The sequence below is a fragment of the Blennius ocellaris genome, assembly GCF_963422515.1.
Source record: "Blennius ocellaris genome assembly, chromosome: 12".
Classification (NCBI taxonomy): Eukaryota; Metazoa; Chordata; class Actinopteri; order Blenniiformes; family Blenniidae; genus Blennius; species Blennius ocellaris.
Window position 1 is genome coordinate 4,065,100 of NC_137661.1, and position 21,597 is coordinate 4,086,696.

The 21,597-nt window shown below is 41.9% G+C and overlaps 1 protein-coding gene across 3 annotated transcripts; it reads left to right on the forward strand.

Annotated features, from left to right (window-relative positions):
- The first annotated feature begins 7,705 nt into the window (after positions 1–7,705).
- sap130a (Sin3A-associated protein a) lies at positions 7,706–20,800 on the forward strand. 3 transcript variants are annotated; one of them, XM_080505768.1, is made up of 21 exons: positions 7,706–7,830; positions 8,464–8,592; positions 8,677–8,966; positions 9,404–9,571; positions 11,669–11,795; positions 11,882–11,997; positions 12,089–12,213; positions 12,354–12,498; positions 12,574–12,664; positions 12,765–12,869; positions 12,963–13,104; positions 13,630–13,745; positions 14,146–14,433; positions 14,524–14,692; positions 16,667–16,765; positions 16,869–17,221; positions 17,312–17,554; positions 17,646–17,771; positions 17,852–17,955; positions 18,486–18,599; positions 19,455–20,800. In XM_080505768.1, exons 2-21 carry the CDS (start codon positions 8,481–8,483, stop codon positions 19,611–19,613), a joined length of 3,192 nt encoding a protein of 1,063 aa, XP_080361894.1. In that variant the 5' UTR covers positions 7,706–7,830; positions 8,464–8,480; the 3' UTR covers positions 19,614–20,800. The 3 variants fall into 3 exon arrangements, with proteins under 3 accessions (XP_080361894.1, XP_080361892.1, XP_080361893.1); XM_080505766.1 differs by having other exon boundaries at positions 8,464–8,966; XM_080505767.1 differs by having other exon boundaries at positions 8,464–8,966; positions 12,393–12,498.
- The last annotated feature ends 797 nt before the right edge of the window (positions 20,801–21,597 follow it).

Sequence of the window (21,597 nt, forward strand, 5' to 3'; positions counted from 1 at the left end):
CGCCAGAGTCTGCCAGGTTTATCCAAACGCTACTGTGTCGACCCTGGTGACCAAATTTTTTAAAATGTACAGCATGTGGTGAGTCCTTCCTCTTTTTTTTACCCTGTCACAGAAATCAGACATGAGAATAAAGCGACTGTAATGTAGTGATAGTGGCAGAGCTGATGAATTTGCATGGTGGACAAAATTCATCAGAGGTGCTTGGTAAAAGTCGCAGATGAGGATCAATAGTTTTGTGTGTGTTTCAGGGACTGGCGCTGCCCCATCCGCCTGAGGATTATAAATCATTCTAACTGCAAGCTACCTTTCTGGGATCCCAGGGTACGTAAACAGCAGATTGTTTTTTTTCTCTCTAGTTGATACTAAAAAAAACATCATAATTATCAAACACATCCAACAACATGAAGAAGGTAAAGGTTATGCGTTAATCTGATTTGAACTTCTTCTTTCATCCGTTGGTCACTGCGAAACTGATAATAATATATTCTATCCTGCGTCCCCCTTGTATTTTCAGGTGCATAAACGAGATGGAAAGCATTTAATGCCCATCATCACTCCGGCCTACCCACAGCAGAATACTTCGTATAATGTGACTGCGTCCAACTTGGCCATCATCAGGGAGGAGTTTCAGCGTGGTATGAAGCCTCTTATTTGCACTCATGTTGAATCACAAGTGGTCAGAAGCTGGTGACTCTTACTGTTTACCAAAACTTCACACATCTGATTCTTGAAACCAAGTGATGGATTTTGTCTCTCCTTCACAGGTCAGGCCATCACGGAGGCAATATATAACAAATCTGCTAAATGGGCCACGCTCTTTGAAAAAGAGGAGCTCAAAGACAAATACCCGTAAGTATTGAGTCACATGAAACACAAATCAGTAATCAGAAAGTTCACAATCCTGCTGAAAACTCACTGCATCCTACCTTCGGTTTTGTGTCACCGCTTTGAACTACAAATTTCTGCGTCTCGTCATATCACCCACCTGACTAAGACATGATGGTTTTCTCTGAGCTGTTGTGTATTCTCCTGTTTATTTCTACTCTGGTGTGTTTATTAGATTGCTCTGTTTGAATAAATCCACCATGTTTTCGGATTAAATCCGACTCTTTTTGCTTGATTTGGACTGATCTGGTTCTGTTTATTTTACTATAACTGTAAATATGACTCGTGTTATTAGTTTCCAACATTACTTTACTCAGTGCTGTGAAGCCTGTTTTCTTCTTAATGTTTTGTCTCATTACAGGCATTGTATCGTGGTGGAAGCCTCCTACATCTCGGAGAGTCAGCGCCTTCAATGGTGAGTAAACAGCTGCAAACAGATGCAAACAGCTCTACGTATCACTTCTTAACCTTTTATGTGCCAAATAACAAAATAGAATCACTTGACCTTTTCATTGCTTCTTTTATTGAACTGGTCACTTTTGAGCTAAAAACAGTTTATTTTAGAACAAGACTAAAGTTTTATATAGGTTCAGAAATTCAATGTTATCTAGGTCTCAATATTTTATATGCAGCTCCAGTCGTGTTGTGCTCTTTCTAAAATAGCTTTCTTTCTGTTCCAGGACCAGCTTTGTGGAGTCTAAGATTCGGTGTCTTCTGGGGACTCTGGACGGGGAACTGGGGATTTCCCTGGTCAGGATGATTCCTCAGTCCTATCCCGGGCCCCCGAATCTCCCTAATAAGTAAAAACATGTTATTCTATGGAAACATCTCAAGTAGACTTTATTTCTATTTTGTGTTGTGTGTGTTTTGTTAACAAGCTGTCTTGTGCTATAGTGTCTGGTTCAGAGAGGCGGGGAGCACCATGTGGTCGCTGGGTCTGGTCGTCAGTCGGGACCAAATACTGAGACCCATGAGCCTTAATGCTTTGCTGCAGTCATACACTGAATATGGTAGGTATTTTTCTTTTATTCTGAAGAAGTCAGCTTGTTTTTATAAAAAAATTTTAATGAGTGTATTGACTTTTTGAATGTGATGTTGTTGCAGTGTACGACTTGGCAAGGAGCCAGGACTTCCTAGAAGAAGGGATGGTCCTCTCAGCTTCTTTAATGAGCAAGGAGCCGAGCATGCAAAGTGTCAATAACAGAAAGAGAAAACTCTTCCAGGAAAATGAGACTTTCGCCAAGAAGGCTAAAGTTGACACGGTTTGTAATTTACTGATGACTTTATGTTTTAATGTACAATGTATACTGCATTCACATGTCATTTCTGTATTTTTAAAGAATAGTTAATGAGAATATGAATATAATATTGTCACATTTCTTAAAAAATGGAGAAACAAGAAACAGTGTAGACAGAGCTTCCTTCAGTCTGTTGTGCTACTGAATATAAATAATTTCAAGAAGTATAATTCCTCTCATTGAAGTTTCACTGTTAAAGCATTTTTACCAGCTCCAGTATTATCCCTGTTGTTTCTTTGTCTCTCCTACAGCGTCCAGTTCTTAAAGCCATCAGAAAAGTCAGGCACAGTGAGAAACCGTCTCTCAGCGTGGCTTCAACAAGCGCCGGGAGACAGACGACTCCTGTCCTCGACACTGGGACCACAACAATTCATCATGACCTGGTAGGTTTTATTTAAAGTGAAGGTGTTTTGTGAACATCTCAGGCCTATAACTCCGTAAAATGATCAATTAGACCTTTTTTTTTTTTTTTTAATGTAAAAGAGACAAATGTACAGGGTGTATGACTATGACAATATATACAAGGGAAGAGACTAACACAAGCAAACACTATAATGCTGTAAGTGGGAAAATTAGAGTTACTGCCCATAAAAGGATAGTACATGAATTAAAAAAAAATGGAGGTCCTTCTGGAGTATAACAACACTAGCAACCTTTTAATCAAACAGAGTTTTAGTGTTTAGGTCACCTGGAATGTTGTGATCCCGTTTAACTGATATCACTGCTTGCTCCTATAACTTGCCTGCTCCTATTCCTTCTCTCCTGCAGCCTCAAAACAAAAACAACAACAACGCCGGACTGGACAAACTTGCTCCGAGCCCAAATGTCTCCCCCAGTGAGGAACCGTCTCCCAGTGTCACCTCTATGAAGAGACTGAGGACTCCTGAGGTTGAGACACCAGCCAAAAAACCCCAAATTGACCTGGTAAGTTAAACTCAGATTGAACTGCACATTTACAAAAGTCTCATATTATAGATCTTTGACTTATTTTTCTGTCGGGTGTTTTTCTTTTCAGACACCTGATATTGAATTAGCCGAAGTGTGCGAACATGTACAGACAAAAATTCAGAAGCACTCCATCAAGCTGACGCTCCTCAGGTACAGTATATTATTATGACTGCAAAGTCTTCCTTGTTCTCCCAGCTTCAGAAAAAGCCATTTTACTTTTTTTTTTTTATTGATAAATCAGTGATTATTTGTTCTCTGCGACTGTCTTTTTTTGGTCCTGATTGATGTGCGAAGAGTTATTTCCTGCTTTATCAGTAACTTTGTTCTGTTTCTCTTATTTAAGGCATCCATAATAATCCCACCAACGGAGCCTCCTGCCACCATGATGTCTGCAGCAAGTGTTTGTTTTTTTTCATTTATGTCTGCTTGTGGATGTCCTGTAAATATTCACAGGTTGGAAGAGCCACACCGCTGAGAAGGTCGTCCTGGGTTGCTGACAGTACCTAAATAATAATAAATACCTAAATAAATTTTGATACTAAACAATAGATGCTGCTGCTGGTGTGTTTTATCCTCATGTTTTCCTGGCTGTCAATTCACCTGACTGAATGGTCCATCAAGGCATTAATTTACAATTAGAAGAATTGAGATATACTTAGCTATTAAAAGCTCCACCTAAAAAAAATATCACCAGCTGGGTCTATGCTGCCTTCACCGTGGGCTCAGCTCCAAACATTCACAATTTAGTTAAAAAAAAAAAAGTTTCTAATCTTGTGCAAGGTGTTACATTATGGAGCTCAAACAAAAATGTGTCTACATTTCAGTGATCTCTGTGTTTACTAATAGTACCCCGATAATACCATCAATGTAATCTGGTTTTCGTTCAGATACCAGCTGGTGTCTTTTACGTGGGTTCAGTCTGCCTCCTCCTCCTGTAGTTATTGGAACTTCTTTGTTTTGTTTTTGTCTTTTTTCTTTTAGTAGAACTAATCTTTTATTAAATACCAAAGAGTTCAAATCAAGTTTGTTCTCTCAACTATTGTATCCGTGACTCCTCCAAAACTGCTCATGAAAAACATAATCACATAATCACCAAACGAAATAGCAAGTCTTTCTTAAATTACACATTTTTGACATCCCTATATTGGCCACTGCTCATCATATTAGAACAAATCTGCAATGGTAAGAGCAATGATATCTTATTATTAAAATACACAAGAATATATTTGTGTCTGAAGAAACCTTAAATGGTAAAAGAATATATATAATCATTTGTGTGAATCACATTGACAATTTCACGGTTTATCTCTTTAACTTCAGGAGGGAGTAATAGCAACTAATAAGTAGTACTAACTGTTTGATCTTGAAAAAATATAGAAAATTTCATTACATACACTGCGACCACAGCTAAGAAAAAATGTGAAGTATAAATTTAAAGGTTATTATAGCAATATTTTACCAGTCTGGTCCACTCAGGACGAAACTGGACTGTATGTGGTCCTTGAACTAAATTAAATCTTATTTAATAATCATTTGAATACATCTTCTATACATGTGTGTATATACTTGAATACATATTTGTATTGATTCAGTTATTTGCTTTTAAACAATTAAATAATAAATAACTGAAAAACTGCAGTTCAGGTTCAGTTTTCTTCATTATAGTAATTTTTATATAACAATATAATTTTGCAGACGTGTCCAGGTTTGTTATTGTTTATAAATGTTAGGATATGTTCTGTCTAAGTCTGGGTCCTTCGAATCCGCACAGACAGGGAGTGACAATCCTTCTCCCCGAGAAGAGAGAAAAGGTTACACAGTGAGTTATATACCTACAAACCTTGAGAATGGATTAACACAGGAGTTTATTATAAAAGACAGAAAAGATGCCGGCCTTTACAAGAATATTCTTGGGCCCTGAAGCCGTCCACCTTGAAAAGGATTCTGCTTCAGAACCACCTCAGCAGCGTGCGAGCAGTCAGAAGGAGAGTGAGAGCTTCCCAGCTTCGAACACGCTCCTTTCTCCTATCTCCCCCTTGACCTCTCCTTCTCCCCTCCTTCTCATGGACTCAGAAGGGGCTGTTTGAGGGGAGGGGGATGTTTGAGGTGGGGGCTTTTGTCTTACCAGTTCTTCACACAATCAAAGAGCTGTACCCAACCCCCGTCGCATGTCACCGGCCTTCCACAATCCCCCCGAGGCCTATCTTTACATATTAATGACCAGTCAGGCCAGGCTGGGCTTGATCAATTTCAACAGTTTTTGTAAGTCAATGCAGCAAATGTCACAGTTCGGAGATCATGTAAACATCATAACTCTAACAGTTCATATTTATTAATGACTGAAGAACTTTAAAAAAGCACACTGCTTATTTCACAATTCTTTATTTAGGTTTCTATCAAAGCATTCCAAAATATTTTGAAAGACGGATTGATGTGTTGTCTGAAAATATACCCGATATACCTTCTGTTTTTCCTAAAATTAGGCTAACTGTCATTTCAAGTAAACCAGCCTCAAAACACATTAATTTTCTAAAAGGGTCTAAAGAAGCATCTGTTTGTATTTGTATGTAAGTATGTTAATAAAAGAAACGTTTTAGTAAGTGCTCTCTATTCACTAGCTCTTTAAAATAACACTTTTTTTTTAATCACTGGAGGCCTCTCAATGCAAAAAAGGCAAGATTATTGTGATGTGTTTTATATATTTTTTTCACCAATGTCACCAGAGGGGCTCCGTAGGTTAACATAGTCTGAAATTGAATAATAATTAAAAGCTCCACCTAAAAAGTATAGACTTGACCAATCCAAGATGGCGCCTGTGTTCGGCGATGCGTCGGTCACCTCTCTGCTCTCGTACATTTGTAATCTGTCTCGTGATACTCCTTGTGTCAACCCTATCAACTACCAGCTATGTCTCCGCAATCATGCAGTATGATCGGGCCGCGTTGTTCCGCATTAAGGCTCATATGCAGAACTCTTGCACTGCCTGGGACAGTTTCTCTGAGTTTTTCCCTCCAAAACTGGAGTGCCTTGCGTCATCGCCGGAATTCCTGTTGCGCACCCGGCGTCGCGGTAGGAGAAGGAAGTGGAGATCCCGTGGATTTTCAACTGGGCCGAACGGATTAGGTGCTCCTGGGAGTGAGCGGTGCCTGAGGCCGGTTCCAGTCCGCCAGTCAGACCGGGACGCGGTCTGTGCGCCATGGCCTGTGTGGAGCACCCAGGCCCGCCCCTCCCTACATGCAGAACACGTGCTGTGCGTAGGGCCCCGCGATCCATGGGGGGCCCCATTTTGTACAAGTGAATTGAATTTCCCTCGGGATCAATAAAGTATCATCATTCTCTGCAAATGCGCAAAGGATGCGCGTGCATTTTGCCGAGAGGCGCGTAGAGCACCGCCACCAAGTCAGCCCGAGACAGGAGAGAGAGAGAGAGAGAGAGAAAAATAGAGACGCAATGATTGAAAGCGTGAAGCGTTACCATCTGACTAATCAGCGGTCAGATGGGCCGGCAGGCGGTTGTTTACAGGTCGAAAGTAGAGAGAGAGAGAGAGAGAGAGAGAGAGAGAGAGAGAGAGAGAGAGAGAGAGAGATGGCTTCCAAACGTCAATACGATTCGGGAGCTAGCAAAAGAAAGACCAAGTCCAAACAAGAAGAGGCTCGTGCTCGATGTTGTTGAAATAAAAAAGAAAAAACTTTGTGGCATAAACTGCTAGCATGTCTGCTCGTGCTAATCATGAGACAGAAGAGATGATAATTGTGTCTAGATGTGGACTGGAGATATTGTTCCACTTTTGATCTATAAAGTTATTGTTCCACTGTTGATAGAGGCTGTTCATTTGATTTGTTAGTAATTGTAATGTATTATTATATTATTATTATTATTATTATTATTATTATTATTATTATGTTATTGGAAGGGGGCCCCCAAAATAAAATCCTGCTTAGGGCCCCCACTTGGCCAGGGGCGGCCCTGCCCTGGACCCTGTGGAGGTGGTGGGAGAATCCCCCGTCCTTCCTTCCTGCAGTCAGACTGTTTAACCAAGCTGCTCCCAGTAGATCACAAACACACCCACAAACCCGACAATTCATCCCTACCTCTATGCAATAATAATTGATTTACTGCGCAATAACATGTCCATCTTTATATGCACTGTGTGCATGATAGTGCTCATACAGTCTATACACAGACTTACACCCCTAACCATAACAGTTTCTGACTTTTTTTAATTATTTGTTGATGCTACTTTCTTTTACTATAGTTTTAGCAAATTTTTTATTGTGCAGTGTGATTTTCTTCTACTATTTTGCTTTGCTGCTGCTGTAACACTGTACATTTCTACGTCTCGTTCTTCCACATGCTACCGAGCCTGGACTTTGCTTATTTAATCCATTAAACGAAAAAAAATGTGTGTTTTCTGCGCGTCGCCTATAGATCAGCTGGCATGATATGAGTCAGTCCGCGATCTGAGCTCCTCCTCTCACTCCGCGGACCACTTCTTCACCATGGTGCTGCGGGCGGCTGGGGTGCTGCGCTCTGATTGGTCGGCTCGCCTAGATGCTGCATTCTAATTGGTGGAGGGCAGGAGGGCGGTCCCAGTCTTTTCCTAGCGCTCTTCCGGCTTACATGTCGGAGAAAAAAGAAAAGACTGATGGAAAAATTGTAATCCACTAAACGGCCATAGTCTATAAAGAGAGCTGAAGCGGTGAGTTTTGCACACACCCAAGAAACGTGTTTGTTTATTTCGCCGTGCCGAGCCTGTGCGGAAAGTTAACCAATTGTCCCGGGGAGTAGGCGGGCTAGCCTCATAGCTTTAGCCTGCTGCTAGCTGAGCTAACTGGCCAGCAAGGTAGCTTTTAGTTTTTTAGGTTACCGAAGCAAAACCTGCGACTAATGTGCATATTTTCTGACTGCTCTGGTATCGCGTTTGAAAGTTTAAATAGAAGCCGCCAGAAAACGGGATTTGAAGCCACAACGTTTTCGGATAGCAACGGAACAATTCATGTCAGTTGGTAAAAAGCATACTGCGTTAAACAGTGGTCCAATAAAAGCTCGCATCTTTCTTTCTCAAATGCGAATATCTCTGTCGAAATATTTACTTTCTGCTGCACTTCGAAGGTTGTTTTTGTTGTTGTTGTGCTTGCATTCTACAGCTTGCTTAGCACGTCCATGACCCCGCGCAGTCTGTTGAAGGGTTAAAACCGGTGGCCTTTTGTTGTTGTTGTCGTCCTCCAACGTGATAAATGTTAATGCTGAACATATCACCCGGATTTTAACCTTGCGTTAGAGCCACTGTAAGCGGTCCTCGAGATAATGTATTTTTTTGTTCTTTTGAAAGGTCTGTATTAGTTAAATATGAGCTCCCAGCAATTCCCCCGACACGGGCTGCCTGCTTCCAGCGGGGGAACGCCTCAGATCCCTGCAGCTGGAAACCTGGTGTCTGTCAATCAGCCATCTACTGCTTCAGGTATCACAGTGTTTCTCTGGCTCTTTCTCTTGTGCACCAAGGAGGGCATTGGAAGAGTAATGTCTAATCCATTTGTCTCCATAGTCAGTGCAGATTTAGAGAATACTCGGGATGCTGACCACGGTCAGCAGGAGCATCCTCCTCCTCCTCCTCCACCTCCTCCTAGCAGTGGAGGGACCCTGGCCTTCAGAGACGACAAGCAGGAGACCATGGTGGTCAGACCATACCCACAGGTACAAGTGCAGACGCATGGCCAGCAACAGGCTGCTCCTCAAGCTGTGCCAATCCAGTCAGGGACACCTGTGACTGTACCCAGCCCGTCAGTCCACCTCCCACCAGGCCAACCTGCAGTCCTCACTGAGGGACAGATGAAGGTAACGGTTGAATACAGTGGCTGACTAACCACTGAGAGCATAATCTACCCGTTTCTGGATTACCTTTGCCTGCTCTGGTTATGAAAAACATCATAACATTACAATAAACCCACTACTGAAGTAGTATTACTGCATTAAATGAGTGATTTTTAAAGCAATAATATTAAAATGTGGAAAATAAAGAAGGGTATTTAGATGGCATTATTGTTATTCTTTTTTGACACACTTGTTTGTCATTTTCTTATTTTGTCTTTGGTCAAAATGTTGTTATCATGGGGGGGGGGGTGCATTTGAAGTTTTTCACATTTCGGACTGAAACACAAAATGGAGAGAAATATCATTTTTGAGGAATGAAGCATGCTTTATGTAACACATTGTGTTTTTGAACACTCTCCAGAGCTAACGCAGCTATATTTATGTTATATCTCCATTACCAGGCGGTCCTAAAGTCACCAATGCCAAGTCGACATATTGCTCCTGCACCAGCATCCAACCAAACTCACATCCCCATCCCCTCCAAGGTGCCTAGTCACATCACTGTCACCATAGAGAGCAGTATTGCCACAACACCGTCTATCCCTGTGGCAACCATCAGTGGTCAGCAGGTGAGTCAACCATAAGGACACTGTCCGTTGTGAAGGTGGGAACTATTGGTCTTCTGTGTCTGCCTTTTCCAAGTCATTCATTAGTAGTTTGAGAGTTACAGAGCACTGACGTTGACCTGAGCTGAACTATGTTGGTGGAGGCAGGGTGCATCCTGGATAATTCACCAGTCCATCACAGGGCAGACACAGATAGAAGGTTACAAACATGATGTCCTTATGAAGTCAGTAATTTATGGACCAAAATAATATGGAAACAAGGAGCTGTTATCATTTTTGAAGACCAATAAATTCAAAAACTTTTCTGTGCCTGCACGTTTTACAGTGCAATTTTGCTGAAGATGTTTTCTTGTTGCAAGCAGATTTGTAAACAAACGACATCCATCATTTGTGGGTGGCTTGTCATCCCCTCGGGTATAATCACTAAGTCACTGTGTATTATGCCAACCTGACATTTGAATAGCTCAGTCAAGTGTCTGCAGAGCACAGCTGCTGTCTGGCTGTGACTGGAATATTAGAGTCCAAATATAAGAAGGTCCCACTTAGACCTTTTTCTAAGGAGGAAAACTCCTTGAGTGGACCGGTAAGATGTACCCGTTTATCTTGAACCATATCCGTGGTAAATGAATATCAGTTATTTATATTGACTACAATTTTGTTTTCTTAAGTCATCAGATCACTTTAAGTATTAGGTATCGTTTAAATAGAATGCACATTGATGCTGGCACATTGACGCCAGCAAATCATCTGTGTGTAAACCAGAAGTTTACACACACTGTGCAAAAAGACACATAACACTTTTTTTTTTTTTTTCACTGTCTGAAGTCAAATCTAGCTAAACCTCTCATGTTTCAGGTCAGTTAGGATTACCAAAATTATTAAATTTTGCTAAGTGCAACAATAATGAGAGAGAGAATTTCTGAGAGAATTTTTTTATTACTTTTTTCGAGGTAAAAAATGTAAATACACAAAAAGTACTATGTCTTTAAACAATGCGGGGAAGCCCAGATGATGATGTCGTGGATTTGGAAGCTTGTGATAGGTTAACTGACAACATGTGAGTTAATTGAAGGCACACCTCAGGATGCAGTTTTAGGCCAAACCTCAGATCACTTTGCTTCCTAGTCGGAAATCATGGGACAATCAAAAGAAATCTTCCAAGAAATCAGGGAGAGAATCATGGAGCTCATCCTTGGGTGAAATTTCCAGATGCTTGAAGGTGCCGTATTCATCTGTTCAAACCATTATACACAAGTATAAACATCATGGGAATGTCCAGCAATCACACCACTCAGGAAGGAGACGGGCTCTGTGTCCCAGAGATGAACATGTTTTGGTTTGAAATGCTCAAATCAACCCCAGAGCCAAAGCTAAAGACCTTGTGAAGTTGCTGGCTGAAGCTTGTAAGAAAGTGTCGTCATTCACTGTGAAACAAGTCTTGCAGCAACACGGGCTGAAAGCCTGCTCAGTGAGAAAGAAGCTATTATTCCTAAAGAAACATAAAGTCAGATTACAGTTTGCAAAAAGACGCCAACATAAAGACCGTGGGCCAGAATTCTAGCAGAGTACTGTGAGAAGCTTGTGGTTCAAAGGCAATACTGCTAAATAGTAAGGAAATGCATGTAAACTTTTGACCTTGAAGAAAGTAATAGAAAAAGTCTCTCTCATTATTGTAGCATTTAGCAAAATGAAATAATTTTAGTAATCCTAACTGATTTGACTTCAGACAGTGAGGAAAAAAAAGTGTTGTCTTTCTGCACGATGTGTGTAAACGTCTGGCTTCAACTATATGTTATCGATGCTATGTTACCCCCTGTTCCTATAAAGGTCCTTGTTTATTTTGATCATGGTGGTAAAGGGTACAAGCAAATCATTGTAATTTAATTGTTGTCAAATAAATGGTATTGCATTTTTGTTTGTTTTTAAAAAATGAAAATCTAGAATCCAGTATATCAATTTTGATTGTATTCTGCATGAAAACATGCAATTAGTTGAAGGGCTTAATGAGCTTTTGTCACGAATAAAGTTGTTTCACAGCAATACTTTAATACAAAATTTGGTTATACCTTTCAACACGGGTCTGCTTTCATACCGTTTCAGGGTCATTCTAGCAACTTGCACCACCTGCTTCCAGCTAACATTCAGATCATTCGGGGCAGTGCCCCTGCACTGCAGATTGGGACCCCTGCAGTCCCTCCACAGACCTTCACGTCTCATTTACCTCGAGGTATGCATGATGTCATAAGAGAGTACACCAGACTTCAGATGTGTGTGTGTGGACGTTTCTGTGATGGCTTGTTCTTTGTTCTGTAGGTGCTGCTGCTGCAGCAGTTATGTCCAGCTCAAAGACTGTCCTGCGTCCAGCCACTGGGGCAAGTGGAGGTCCGGGGCAGCCCACAGTGCAGCACATCATCCACCAGACCCTTCAGGTACTCATTTGTGCTTCAACACACACAAGCGTGACACTTGTAGCATTTCGGTACCTCATGTGTAACAGTGTTTGTCCCCTATCATCTGCAGTCGCGCCCTGCAGTGACAACCTCCTCAACTGTGCTGCCGACTGTGGTGGCTCCCATCTCAGCAACAAGAACACAGTCCCCAGTTATCAGTCCCACTGTCACACACTCTGCAGAGGTGGCTCACGGGTACGTTGTGGCATTAAGACAAGTGCTGGGATTGTCAAAGATGTTTGTGGCATGAAACAGTAAAAAAAACAAGCAGATCTTCATTCATTCTGATCCAAGAATCAACACCGATGTTTGAGAACTTGTGCACATTGTTGCAGACGTCCTGGGTTGACCATTCATCCTTCCGCCACTGTCAGTATCCAGAGACCCCAGGCATCTCGCGATACTGGCACACGGATCACGCTGCCGTCGAACCCCGCCATTGGAGCTGGAAAACCTCAGCCTTCACACGCCATGGCACAGGTCACTGTTTACTAATGACACCTCTGCAAATACTTGAATATTCAATGGTTTTTAATAATTGTTTGTCCTGTACAGAAGCCCATTTTCAGTCCCGTGACACCCGTAGCTGCTGCAACTGTGGCACCAATTGTTGCCACCAACACTGTGCCATCTACAACCACAATAGGTATTTAGCTTTTAAGTATTAATACAATATCAGTCAGCCACAGAAATATGTAAATTAACTGGGATTCTGACAAATATCTTCATCTTTGTGTCACGTTCAGGCACTGTGCCACATACGCAAATGACCAATAACACAATTGTCACTATGACGATGGCGTCCCACTCCTCACATGCTACAGCAGTGACCACCTCAGCCATCCCTGTTGGTAAGTCTGTGCCTGCTCTGGACACTTGTTGTATTTCACATCTTTTCCTGCAGTGGGAAGCTTCTGTTCACTGCTCTTTTGTTTTGTTCACAGCTAAAGTTGTCCCGCAGCCCATTGCTCATTCTTCATCCCGTGTGCAGTCTGAGTACCCGGGTGAGAGAGCCAATCTCATCCCCATCCCGGCCCACAGGTCCTCTCCAAACCCCGTCACCATGGAAGCCAGGAGCGACAACAGGTGAGCACACACCTTTTAATAAACTTGCTGCGTCCCATTTAATAGTTCTGCGCAAGTAGGTAGTTTACAAAGATGATGCACTTCAAAAATATGATCTGATCTGATGCCCACGCCCACACGCACGTGCATATCGAGACTGCTACAGAAACACTCATGGAGACACTGAAGAAAGTAATCAGTTCTGAAAAATTCTGCTTATTCACCTCTTAAGTACTTTATCGTTTTTGCCTCTATGGCACTGGATAATGAAAAAAATGTTATTATTAAAATATAAATTTTGCACTGCATAATAGAAAATTGTATAGAATTAAATAGAAATATAAAAAAAAAATGTAAATATTGATTGGAAATTATTTAAAAAAAATGTAAATTATAAATCAAAAGAGATTGCACTTGCAATCACTACATTGAACAGACATTAAGAGTTTGAAATACTATATATTCACATGCAGTCCTACCAACAAACTTATTTTGTAGAACTGAATGTTCACATGTCATTATTAACAATTTGTATTTCATTTTCAGGCCTTCTGTGCCAGTGCAGTTCCAGTATTTCCTCCCGGCTTACTCGTCTTCATACCCCTTGACTCATACCTATACCCCCATCAGTAGCTCTGTATCTACTATCCGTCAGTATCCTGGTGAGTACTGCATATCTCATTTAATGTATTGGCACTTGTGCTAATTTGTGATGTATAAAAACTTTGCAAAACCTGAATAATTACAAACTAACAAGCTAAAAGCTTGAGTATGTATTCTCAAGGTTGGTGGTCTCCAAGGGACATTGTGTTTCATTTCCAAATTTGTTGAAGCATTAAAGATGTTTTAAACCTTGTAAAGTTTTAGACTGTTAAAGAGCCAATTTGTCTTTTGATGTCTATATGGATGTAATACCCTTTTTTACCACAAGATGGTATCATCAGCCAATTTAAATGCCTGTTTCAAATTATTTCTGCCACTCAACAGGATTACTTCATCTCCCATATTGCACAAAGAAGGTCTCTTTCCTACTTCTATAAACTTTTGTTTTCTTCTTTCAAGTGACTCCTCAAGCTCCAAGCTCAGGCTTGCCCACTCAGGCTGGAGTGGGCGTGGCTACAACTGTTCATTTGAACCACATGCAGCTGATGGCGGTCGATCGAATTGGACTGCCATCTGCACAAATCAGTACCCAGGGCATCCAGCCAGCGCCGATGGCTGCACAGGGCATCCAGCCGACACCAATAGGAGTCCAGGGCCTGCACACCTCTGCACCAATCACCACGCAGGGAATACAGCAGACCCCCATAGTCACACAGCAGCAACAGCCACAGGCTGAAGGAAAACCCGGTACCTATTGAAATAATATGACTTGAAACCACATCACATTGATAAATGGTTGTCACAGCTTGTTTGTAATTGGCACATTATTCGTTCCAGGAGTTGTTTTGACCGATGGTTTCGTAGCGAGTCCCATCAACAGCACATTCAGCACGACCCAGCCGGTAGCCACCATGGTTCAAGCACACACCCAGGGAGGTGTAGGAGCTCCTACACTGGTCTCCTCCTCCAGACCCAGCATCCTCCGTAAGAAGCCGGCTAACGAAGGGTGAGTGTAACACCTGTGTTTTCATGATTTCCTTCTAAATGCCTGGACCCCCACAATTGGCTTTTCTGGCAGAATAGAATAGTTTGTCATTGTATAAATGCAAACAATTTAAAGAAATACAAAAGCTTTAACAAATGAGGCACATAACTCAGTTATAGATATTTAAGCATTTTTCCACGTTTGTTTAACTGATCAAACACATTTGTGCAGCAGCTTGTCTTTCCCTCCCTCCACACGTCAACTTATCTCTCTGCATGCTGCTGGCTGCAGTCGATTCTGAAGTGGAGAGCAAATAGGCACCGGGGCTGGGAGTGGAAAGGGACAGTGATTCGGCTCAAGACAAGAGTCTTTCTCCTATTTTTTTCACTTTTCACCAAATGGGATCTTTACCTAGTATCTAACTGTTTTTTTAGTACTTGGATGAAACCATAAGCACACAATTAAGACATCAAATCTATTTTTTATTGTTTTCTATGTAGTTAAGTGAAGTTGTTGGTGTAATGGGTCAGACTTGATCCAGGGGCTGCTCCCACAGGTTGAATATCATTTGCCCAAAAGAATAACACACCAAAAAACACCAATTTCAGTACTTTTCATTATGTTAACTTTTTTGCATGCAAGTTTTTACTCAGTCAAATTATTTGCCAAGTCTCAACGTATAGTTGGATTGAACCAATTGAACCACAGCATCTTTAATAATGTCTGGCAGTAGCTGCAGGTAAATTAACTTCGATCAGCCCTTTTGATTTGTAACTAAGATCAGAGGAGGTGGAACAACCCTGCTTATGATTCCATCAGAGTCTTTGTAAGCATATCATCTAATTGTTTCCCGGCTGTCGGAGCTTTGAGTGCATGTCTGTTGTGTAACTTCACCATGTGTCTCTTTGTGCACGCTGTTAAAGAAACATGGTGACGGTAAACCCTGCTGGGTCGGTATAGAAAGCGATGCTGGCAAATCACACGAAGAACGACTTCATTGCTCACCCCTTCCTGATTACATGAAGATCGATATGTTGAGCTAAAGAACAACTGTGTTTAATATGGGTGGGCTTACCTGGTAAAACTTGTATGTAGCAAACGGCCAGCATTACTGACGAGTCATAGAGCATGAAGCTCCACGTAAATCCAATCACTTTCGGCAAGGCAGCTATATTTCTATACTGCATGTCAGTGATAGCAATGAGAAAGTTGAATAAATAAACACAATACAATCTAAAACATTAGGAATAAGAGTGTAGAAGTACAAGATAGTTTACAAATAAAGTAAATTGTAAAATAAATACTTGTTTTCCTTTAAAGGCAGCAGTAAACAGAAAGGTCCTCAGTCTGGTTTAAAAAGAACTCGGTTACAGTCGCCCTGCAATTTTCCTTCAGTTCGAAATAACAAAATATCTGATGTGTATTTTTGTCTCTAAACTATTTAATATTACTTTATTCAGTGTTCATGTAAATGGAACACTCTGGTCTCTCTCTTGAGTCTGACCAGGACCACTAGCTCAGTTACTGTGGCTTCCTGTTTGTTTACAATTTGTTTTGTGATTTGCTATGTCCATGGTGGACAAAACCAAAAGGAAACAGGAATGCCCTGTGCCCTCAGTGGAATTTGCAGTTTATAGTGCCATGTGATTAGGAAAATTCTCCTCTGATATACTGTGATTTTAAAACCGATGTTTCTGAAAATGTTCTGATGATCAGTAGAGTCTTTATTGTAACTTGCACAGTGATTAGCACTTACACAAAAGGCCACAGAAAAGTAGTTGTGGGGTGTTAGAGTTATAGTAATATCATCAATGACCTAGTTTTTCTCCTTTTTAAATAAAACAAACTAAACTGAGATAGTGTGTCATAAAAGTGTAAAAGTGGGCTTCTCACTGGCACACGGTCACCTGTCGGTGGAGTGTTTTGGCTTCAGGTGAAGAAGGGTCTGTGGACTTCCTGTGTCATATGTTGATTTAGCTTGTCTCCATGTTCCAGGTGTGTTCGTAAGAACCTGATCCCTGCGCAGCCAAGTGAACCAAGCAGTGGCAGGATTGAGAGCGGTGTGAGAGGAGCAGGATCTCCCCGACCTGCAAGGTGACTTTGTGTCCGCGACTAGTTTTCCAAATGCCTTTTGTTTTAAGGGTAAAACATTCTGTATTGATGCATCAGCTGACTTGATTTGTTCTTCACCACACAGTGTGAAACCCAAAGCCGAGGTGCACGTGGCGGTAGCTCCTTCTGTCATGGCCGCCGTCGAAGCCCTGCCTTCTCAGGGAGGAGAGCAGCAGGGCTTGTCTTCAAACACTCAGCATCTCACTCAGGCCATCCCCTCCATGCTCGCCACACCGGGGCCCATCCCGCCTTTGCAGCCCTCCACCGTCCTCTCCTCTCTACCTGCAGCCATGGCCGTCACCCCCCCTGTTCCCGCTTCTATGGCCAACACTGTGGCCTCGCCTACTCAGCCGGCGGCCAGCAGCACCGCCGCCGGCTCCGTCTGTCCAGATGTGAAAATTAAGCAGGAGGCAGAGTCCATGGACTCCTCTCAGCCAGGTGAGGACTGTGTACGTTTGTGTATTTCTACCACATGTGTTTGGTGATTAAAATGAATGAAAAAACGGAACACTCATCTGTGTCCCTCAGACCCCAATGCCAGCCTGTCTTCAGCACAGACACTCGCCACTCAGACCACCCTGGCTGCCCCTGCCCCGGGAGATCTCATTCCGGGGGCCTCCCCGAGGAAGAAGCCCCGCAAGCAGCAGCACGTTATTTCCACGGAGGAGACTGAGATGGTCGAGACAAACAGCACAGATGAAGAAAAGGCCCCCGGCAGGCCCATCACCGGCAGGGCAGAGCGGCGCGACTCTCCACCCAGGGAATATGTTGGTATGTAATCCCCACCTTTGTTGCAGGGATGAGTTTGTGTTGTTGTTGTTGTTGTTGTGTTCCCTTGGTCAATGTTTATTTCCGTTTTCAGACGAAGAAGGAGTGCGTTACGTGCCAGTCAGGCCTCGGCCCCCTGTTACCCTCTTGCGACACTACCGTAACCCCTGGAAGGCTGCTTACCACCACTTCCAGCGGTACAGCGACATTCGGGTCAAAGGTGAGCTTCTCCAGAGCAACAAGTTTCTTTTGTTCCATACAGCCAGTGTTCTTCTCTGAATTATTGTTTCTCATTCACAGAGGAGAAGAAGGGAACCTTGCAAGATGTGGCCAATCAGAGAGGAGTGGCATGCAGAGCACAAGGCTGGAAGATCCACCTTTGTGCTGCGCAGCTCAGACAGCTGGTGAGTGTTTGAGGCAGTTGAAGTGTATGAACATAGCAATGTCACACAGGGGATTCCTTTTTCAGTAATTGGTTTGCAAACACTGATTAAGAAATACAGGGTAGTTGGTTAATCTGCTCCTATCTTCATTGATTGTCATTCAAAGTCCTTGTTAAAGGGTCATGAGTTGATATGCAGATCCTAGATCTGATTGCAGGAGGGACATCTAAAATGCACAAACTTCAGGCTGTGTTGTGTAAATTCTATTCCATTATTTCCACAAATGTATGCAAGTACCTTCTGGGAATTCTACTGATGAGTATTGCTGTATTTACAATAGTTGAATATTTATTGATTTTACATGGAAGAGCTGGATTAATATGCATTGTATTGCCATAATGTGACAGTTTAATACCTGTAATTACAATAAACGGCTCTAAAGATGAACTCCATTCAGATCCTCTGATGTCCTCCAGTTATGATCAACCATCTTCTCTTTTTCCTTCACATGTTTACTAAACGTTTGTTTTTTTCTGAAACTTGTCCTCCAGTCGACTTTGGAGCATGATGTGTACAGCCGCCTCTCCACCCTGCAAGAAGGCTTGATTCCCAAGAAGAGGGCCGGCGCCGACGATGACCTTCACCGCATCAACGAGCTTATACAGGTATGGAGATCATAAGGTTTAGTTTGTTTTTTTATTGGCACTTGATTTATTGACTGTACAAAATCAGCGCTGGAGCCTTTCTTATTACACTTGTAGATGACTTTGTCATCGGGCAGTGTTTAACCTTTACATTCTTTGCAGCCTGAATTCTGTAGCCTTGGAACCACTAGTCACTCTTCTGGACCCTCACTCAAGAGAAGGGTTAACTTGTGGTGCATGTACACTTGAAATTTAGAGTCTCCAGTCAGTAAAACAAGCATGCTGCTGGGCTGTGTCGAAGAAGAGGGCGTACCCAGGGAAAGCAAATGGCAAACAACCGGAGAACATAGAAACTCCAAAAAGACTTGATGCAGAATCAAACCTGAGGCTTCCTGGTGTGAACTAATAGGACTAACTACTATAACGCTAAGAAACCCTTCAGGGCTCTATTGTGATCAAATTACACCTCAATCTGCACATATTTTTCTCATTTATTATCTTTTGTTTTCATATATATATATATATATATACTTTTATATGCCTCTATTTTCATCCACAAGCTGCTGTGATGCGAGTCGCCAAATAAAGTGTCATTTTATCATAATGTGAAATGACAAAGATCTCATCTTTGTAGAATTCTAATAGAAATTGCGGAATTTGTATGTATATTAAGCACAGATGATACAAATCTAAAAGAAAACATGCTTTCTGTGAATTGAAACGCATTCCTCGGATCACGAACTAGGATTCTATTGCAGCGCTGAAAGACAGGTTAATTATTCTGAAAATGTAACCGTAGATAAAAAGTTTGAGAGTCCAGCTTTACTTCAACTTTTGCTTTTTCCAGCAGAACTTAAGTGGTGTGTTTGTCCTCAGGGTAACATGCAGCGCTGTAAGCTGGTGATGGACCAGGTGACCGAGGCCCGGGACTCCATGATGAAAGTGCTGGACCACAAGGAGAAGGTGCTGAAGCTGCTCAACAAGAACGGCACCATCAAGAAGTCCTCCAAGCTGAAGCGCAAGGAGCGTGCGTAGGGCACATCCCCCCCCCTCCTCCCCCCCCCTTTGCCCAGGAACCACTTCCCCCTCTCTGTCTGGAGGGGGCGAATGGGAGCTCAGAATTCTGGTGCTATGTTTTTGCTGCATACAATCGCACCACTCTCCCCGTCTTCCGTGAGAGGGGGGTCTGGAGAAGAGACTGGAGTAGCTACAAGGAGCGGAAAGGCCCAAGTAGTAAACGTTTCTCATTCAAGACGAGACGCAAGCATCGAAGGTTTGAGTTACTGCGGCAGACTGGAAGGCCTTTCATCCTCCCGTTTCCCCATCCCGTTTTTCTTTTTTTTTTCCTTTTTTTGATCCCAAGACCATTTCTTACTAACTTAGTTTCTGCCTCTTCTATAAAGACAATTTGAAGCTGTGTATCTTTAATGTACTCGTGTGATTATACCTGAAGAAGGTGTCCTGAATCGGACACCCCAGAAGACTTTCTAAGTCGAGGTGAACGACCCAGGGAGCCATCCAGCAGACTGAAACAAACAGCAGTTGTGTGTAAACGGGCTTGTCTGCTATGCTCTTTTCATCAGTTTGTGCCTTCATTTTGTCAGTGTACATGAATCCAACAGGGACTCCGTGAAAGATTTTGCACATCCTAGCGAAATGCACGTAGGATATAATTAGAAGGAAACCATATTTCATATATTCAGCCCCCCCTTCAAAAAAAAACCTCACAATGCAGCAAAATAAGTCCTAAAAGGAGGCACAACTCGGTGTGTAAGATCTTGGATTGCTCTAGGCTCATCAATGAATTCAAGAAGTGAAGAAGGCAAGTAGAGATGACTTATATAGAGCTATGATACGATTTTAAGTCAAAGTGTTTCTGAAAATGACATGTCATCTTAAAGTGAGAGAAATACCAACGTGATGTTCTCAAAAGAATGTAAAGACAAACATGACTACATTTTTATCTGATTTTGACGCAAAGAGCAGAGCTCGGAATAAAACCACAGGGAGCAAGCTGGTTATTACGGTGCCGAATTATGTTCAGAGTGATTCCTGTAAATGTGCATTTGGATTTCAAGTTTTGTACTGGAGAAAACATTTTGTGCTGTGCAACGCATCATGCTGCAGTGTTACTGGCACCGCGAGCCTGACACATCTCGTCACTGTACATTGTTTTTGTCTGTGTAATTATAGTAAAGCAACATAAACATTACTGGATATGCTGCTGTTTGGTTTGGTTTGGTTTGTCATCTTGAATGTTTTTCTAACTTTATTGTTGTGGGTTCAAATTTAAAAAGAAAATATACAGGAGGAAGTTGATGGGTTTGTTTTTTTTCTCTTTGGGCTTAGAATTTTAAACTGGATCGTAACTTTCAAAAACAAAGTTGATTTATTGAATTGAACCTAAAGTAGACAACGCTCACAATTGTTAGTGTGCCGACGATAAAAACTACATTTTGAAAATGTCTTCAATTGAAGTGAAAGTAAAACATGAGCGTTGTGTAACGACCACATGGGTGAGGGAAAGTTTGCTCCTGCTTCAATACACCCGATAGTAATGATTGTCTCATCGTCGGCTTTCTGCTGAGCTTCATCGGGATCCATTCATTCGCTTCAGACGTGTTTTGTTTCAGCAGGGGAACATTGAAAACACGCTGGACCTCCAGGGCCATCTCTGATCTCACACATCCCACAGTTCCTTCACTGTGTTGAGATTCCACTAGTTTGGTAAATGCCTCAAATTGAATGTTTTGTTCTTCAACCCTTGACTGAAGTGTTTTACAGAATGCCTGTGAAAGTGTCCCAAAAAAAAGCCATTTTCAAGATCACTGTGGGTCATATGGGGTTTAGTATTAGTCTTATTTGTGAAAATCTTGTCAAATATAATTTTCTTGTTCTGTTGGCAGATAATTTTGCTCGTTTTAAGTATTAATTCTCTTGTTTTAGTATTTTTTTTTTTTTTCGTAGGATTTTTATTTTTTTTTTTGCAGTGTAATTGAAATGTATTCGATTTGTCTAC

Coding starts and splice junctions, on each gene's coding strand:
- sap130a (XM_080505766.1), top strand. CDS start 8,481: ATGAGCTCCCAGCAATTCCCCCGACACGGGCTGCCTGCTTCCAGCGGG. Junction 12,214..12,353: donor TCTGCAGAGGTGGCTCACGG/GTACGTTGTGGC, acceptor ACATTGTTGCAG/ACGTCCTGGGTTGACCATTC. Junction 12,499..12,573: donor CTTCACACGCCATGGCACAG/GTCACTGTTTAC, acceptor TGTCCTGTACAG/AAGCCCATTTTCAGTCCCGT.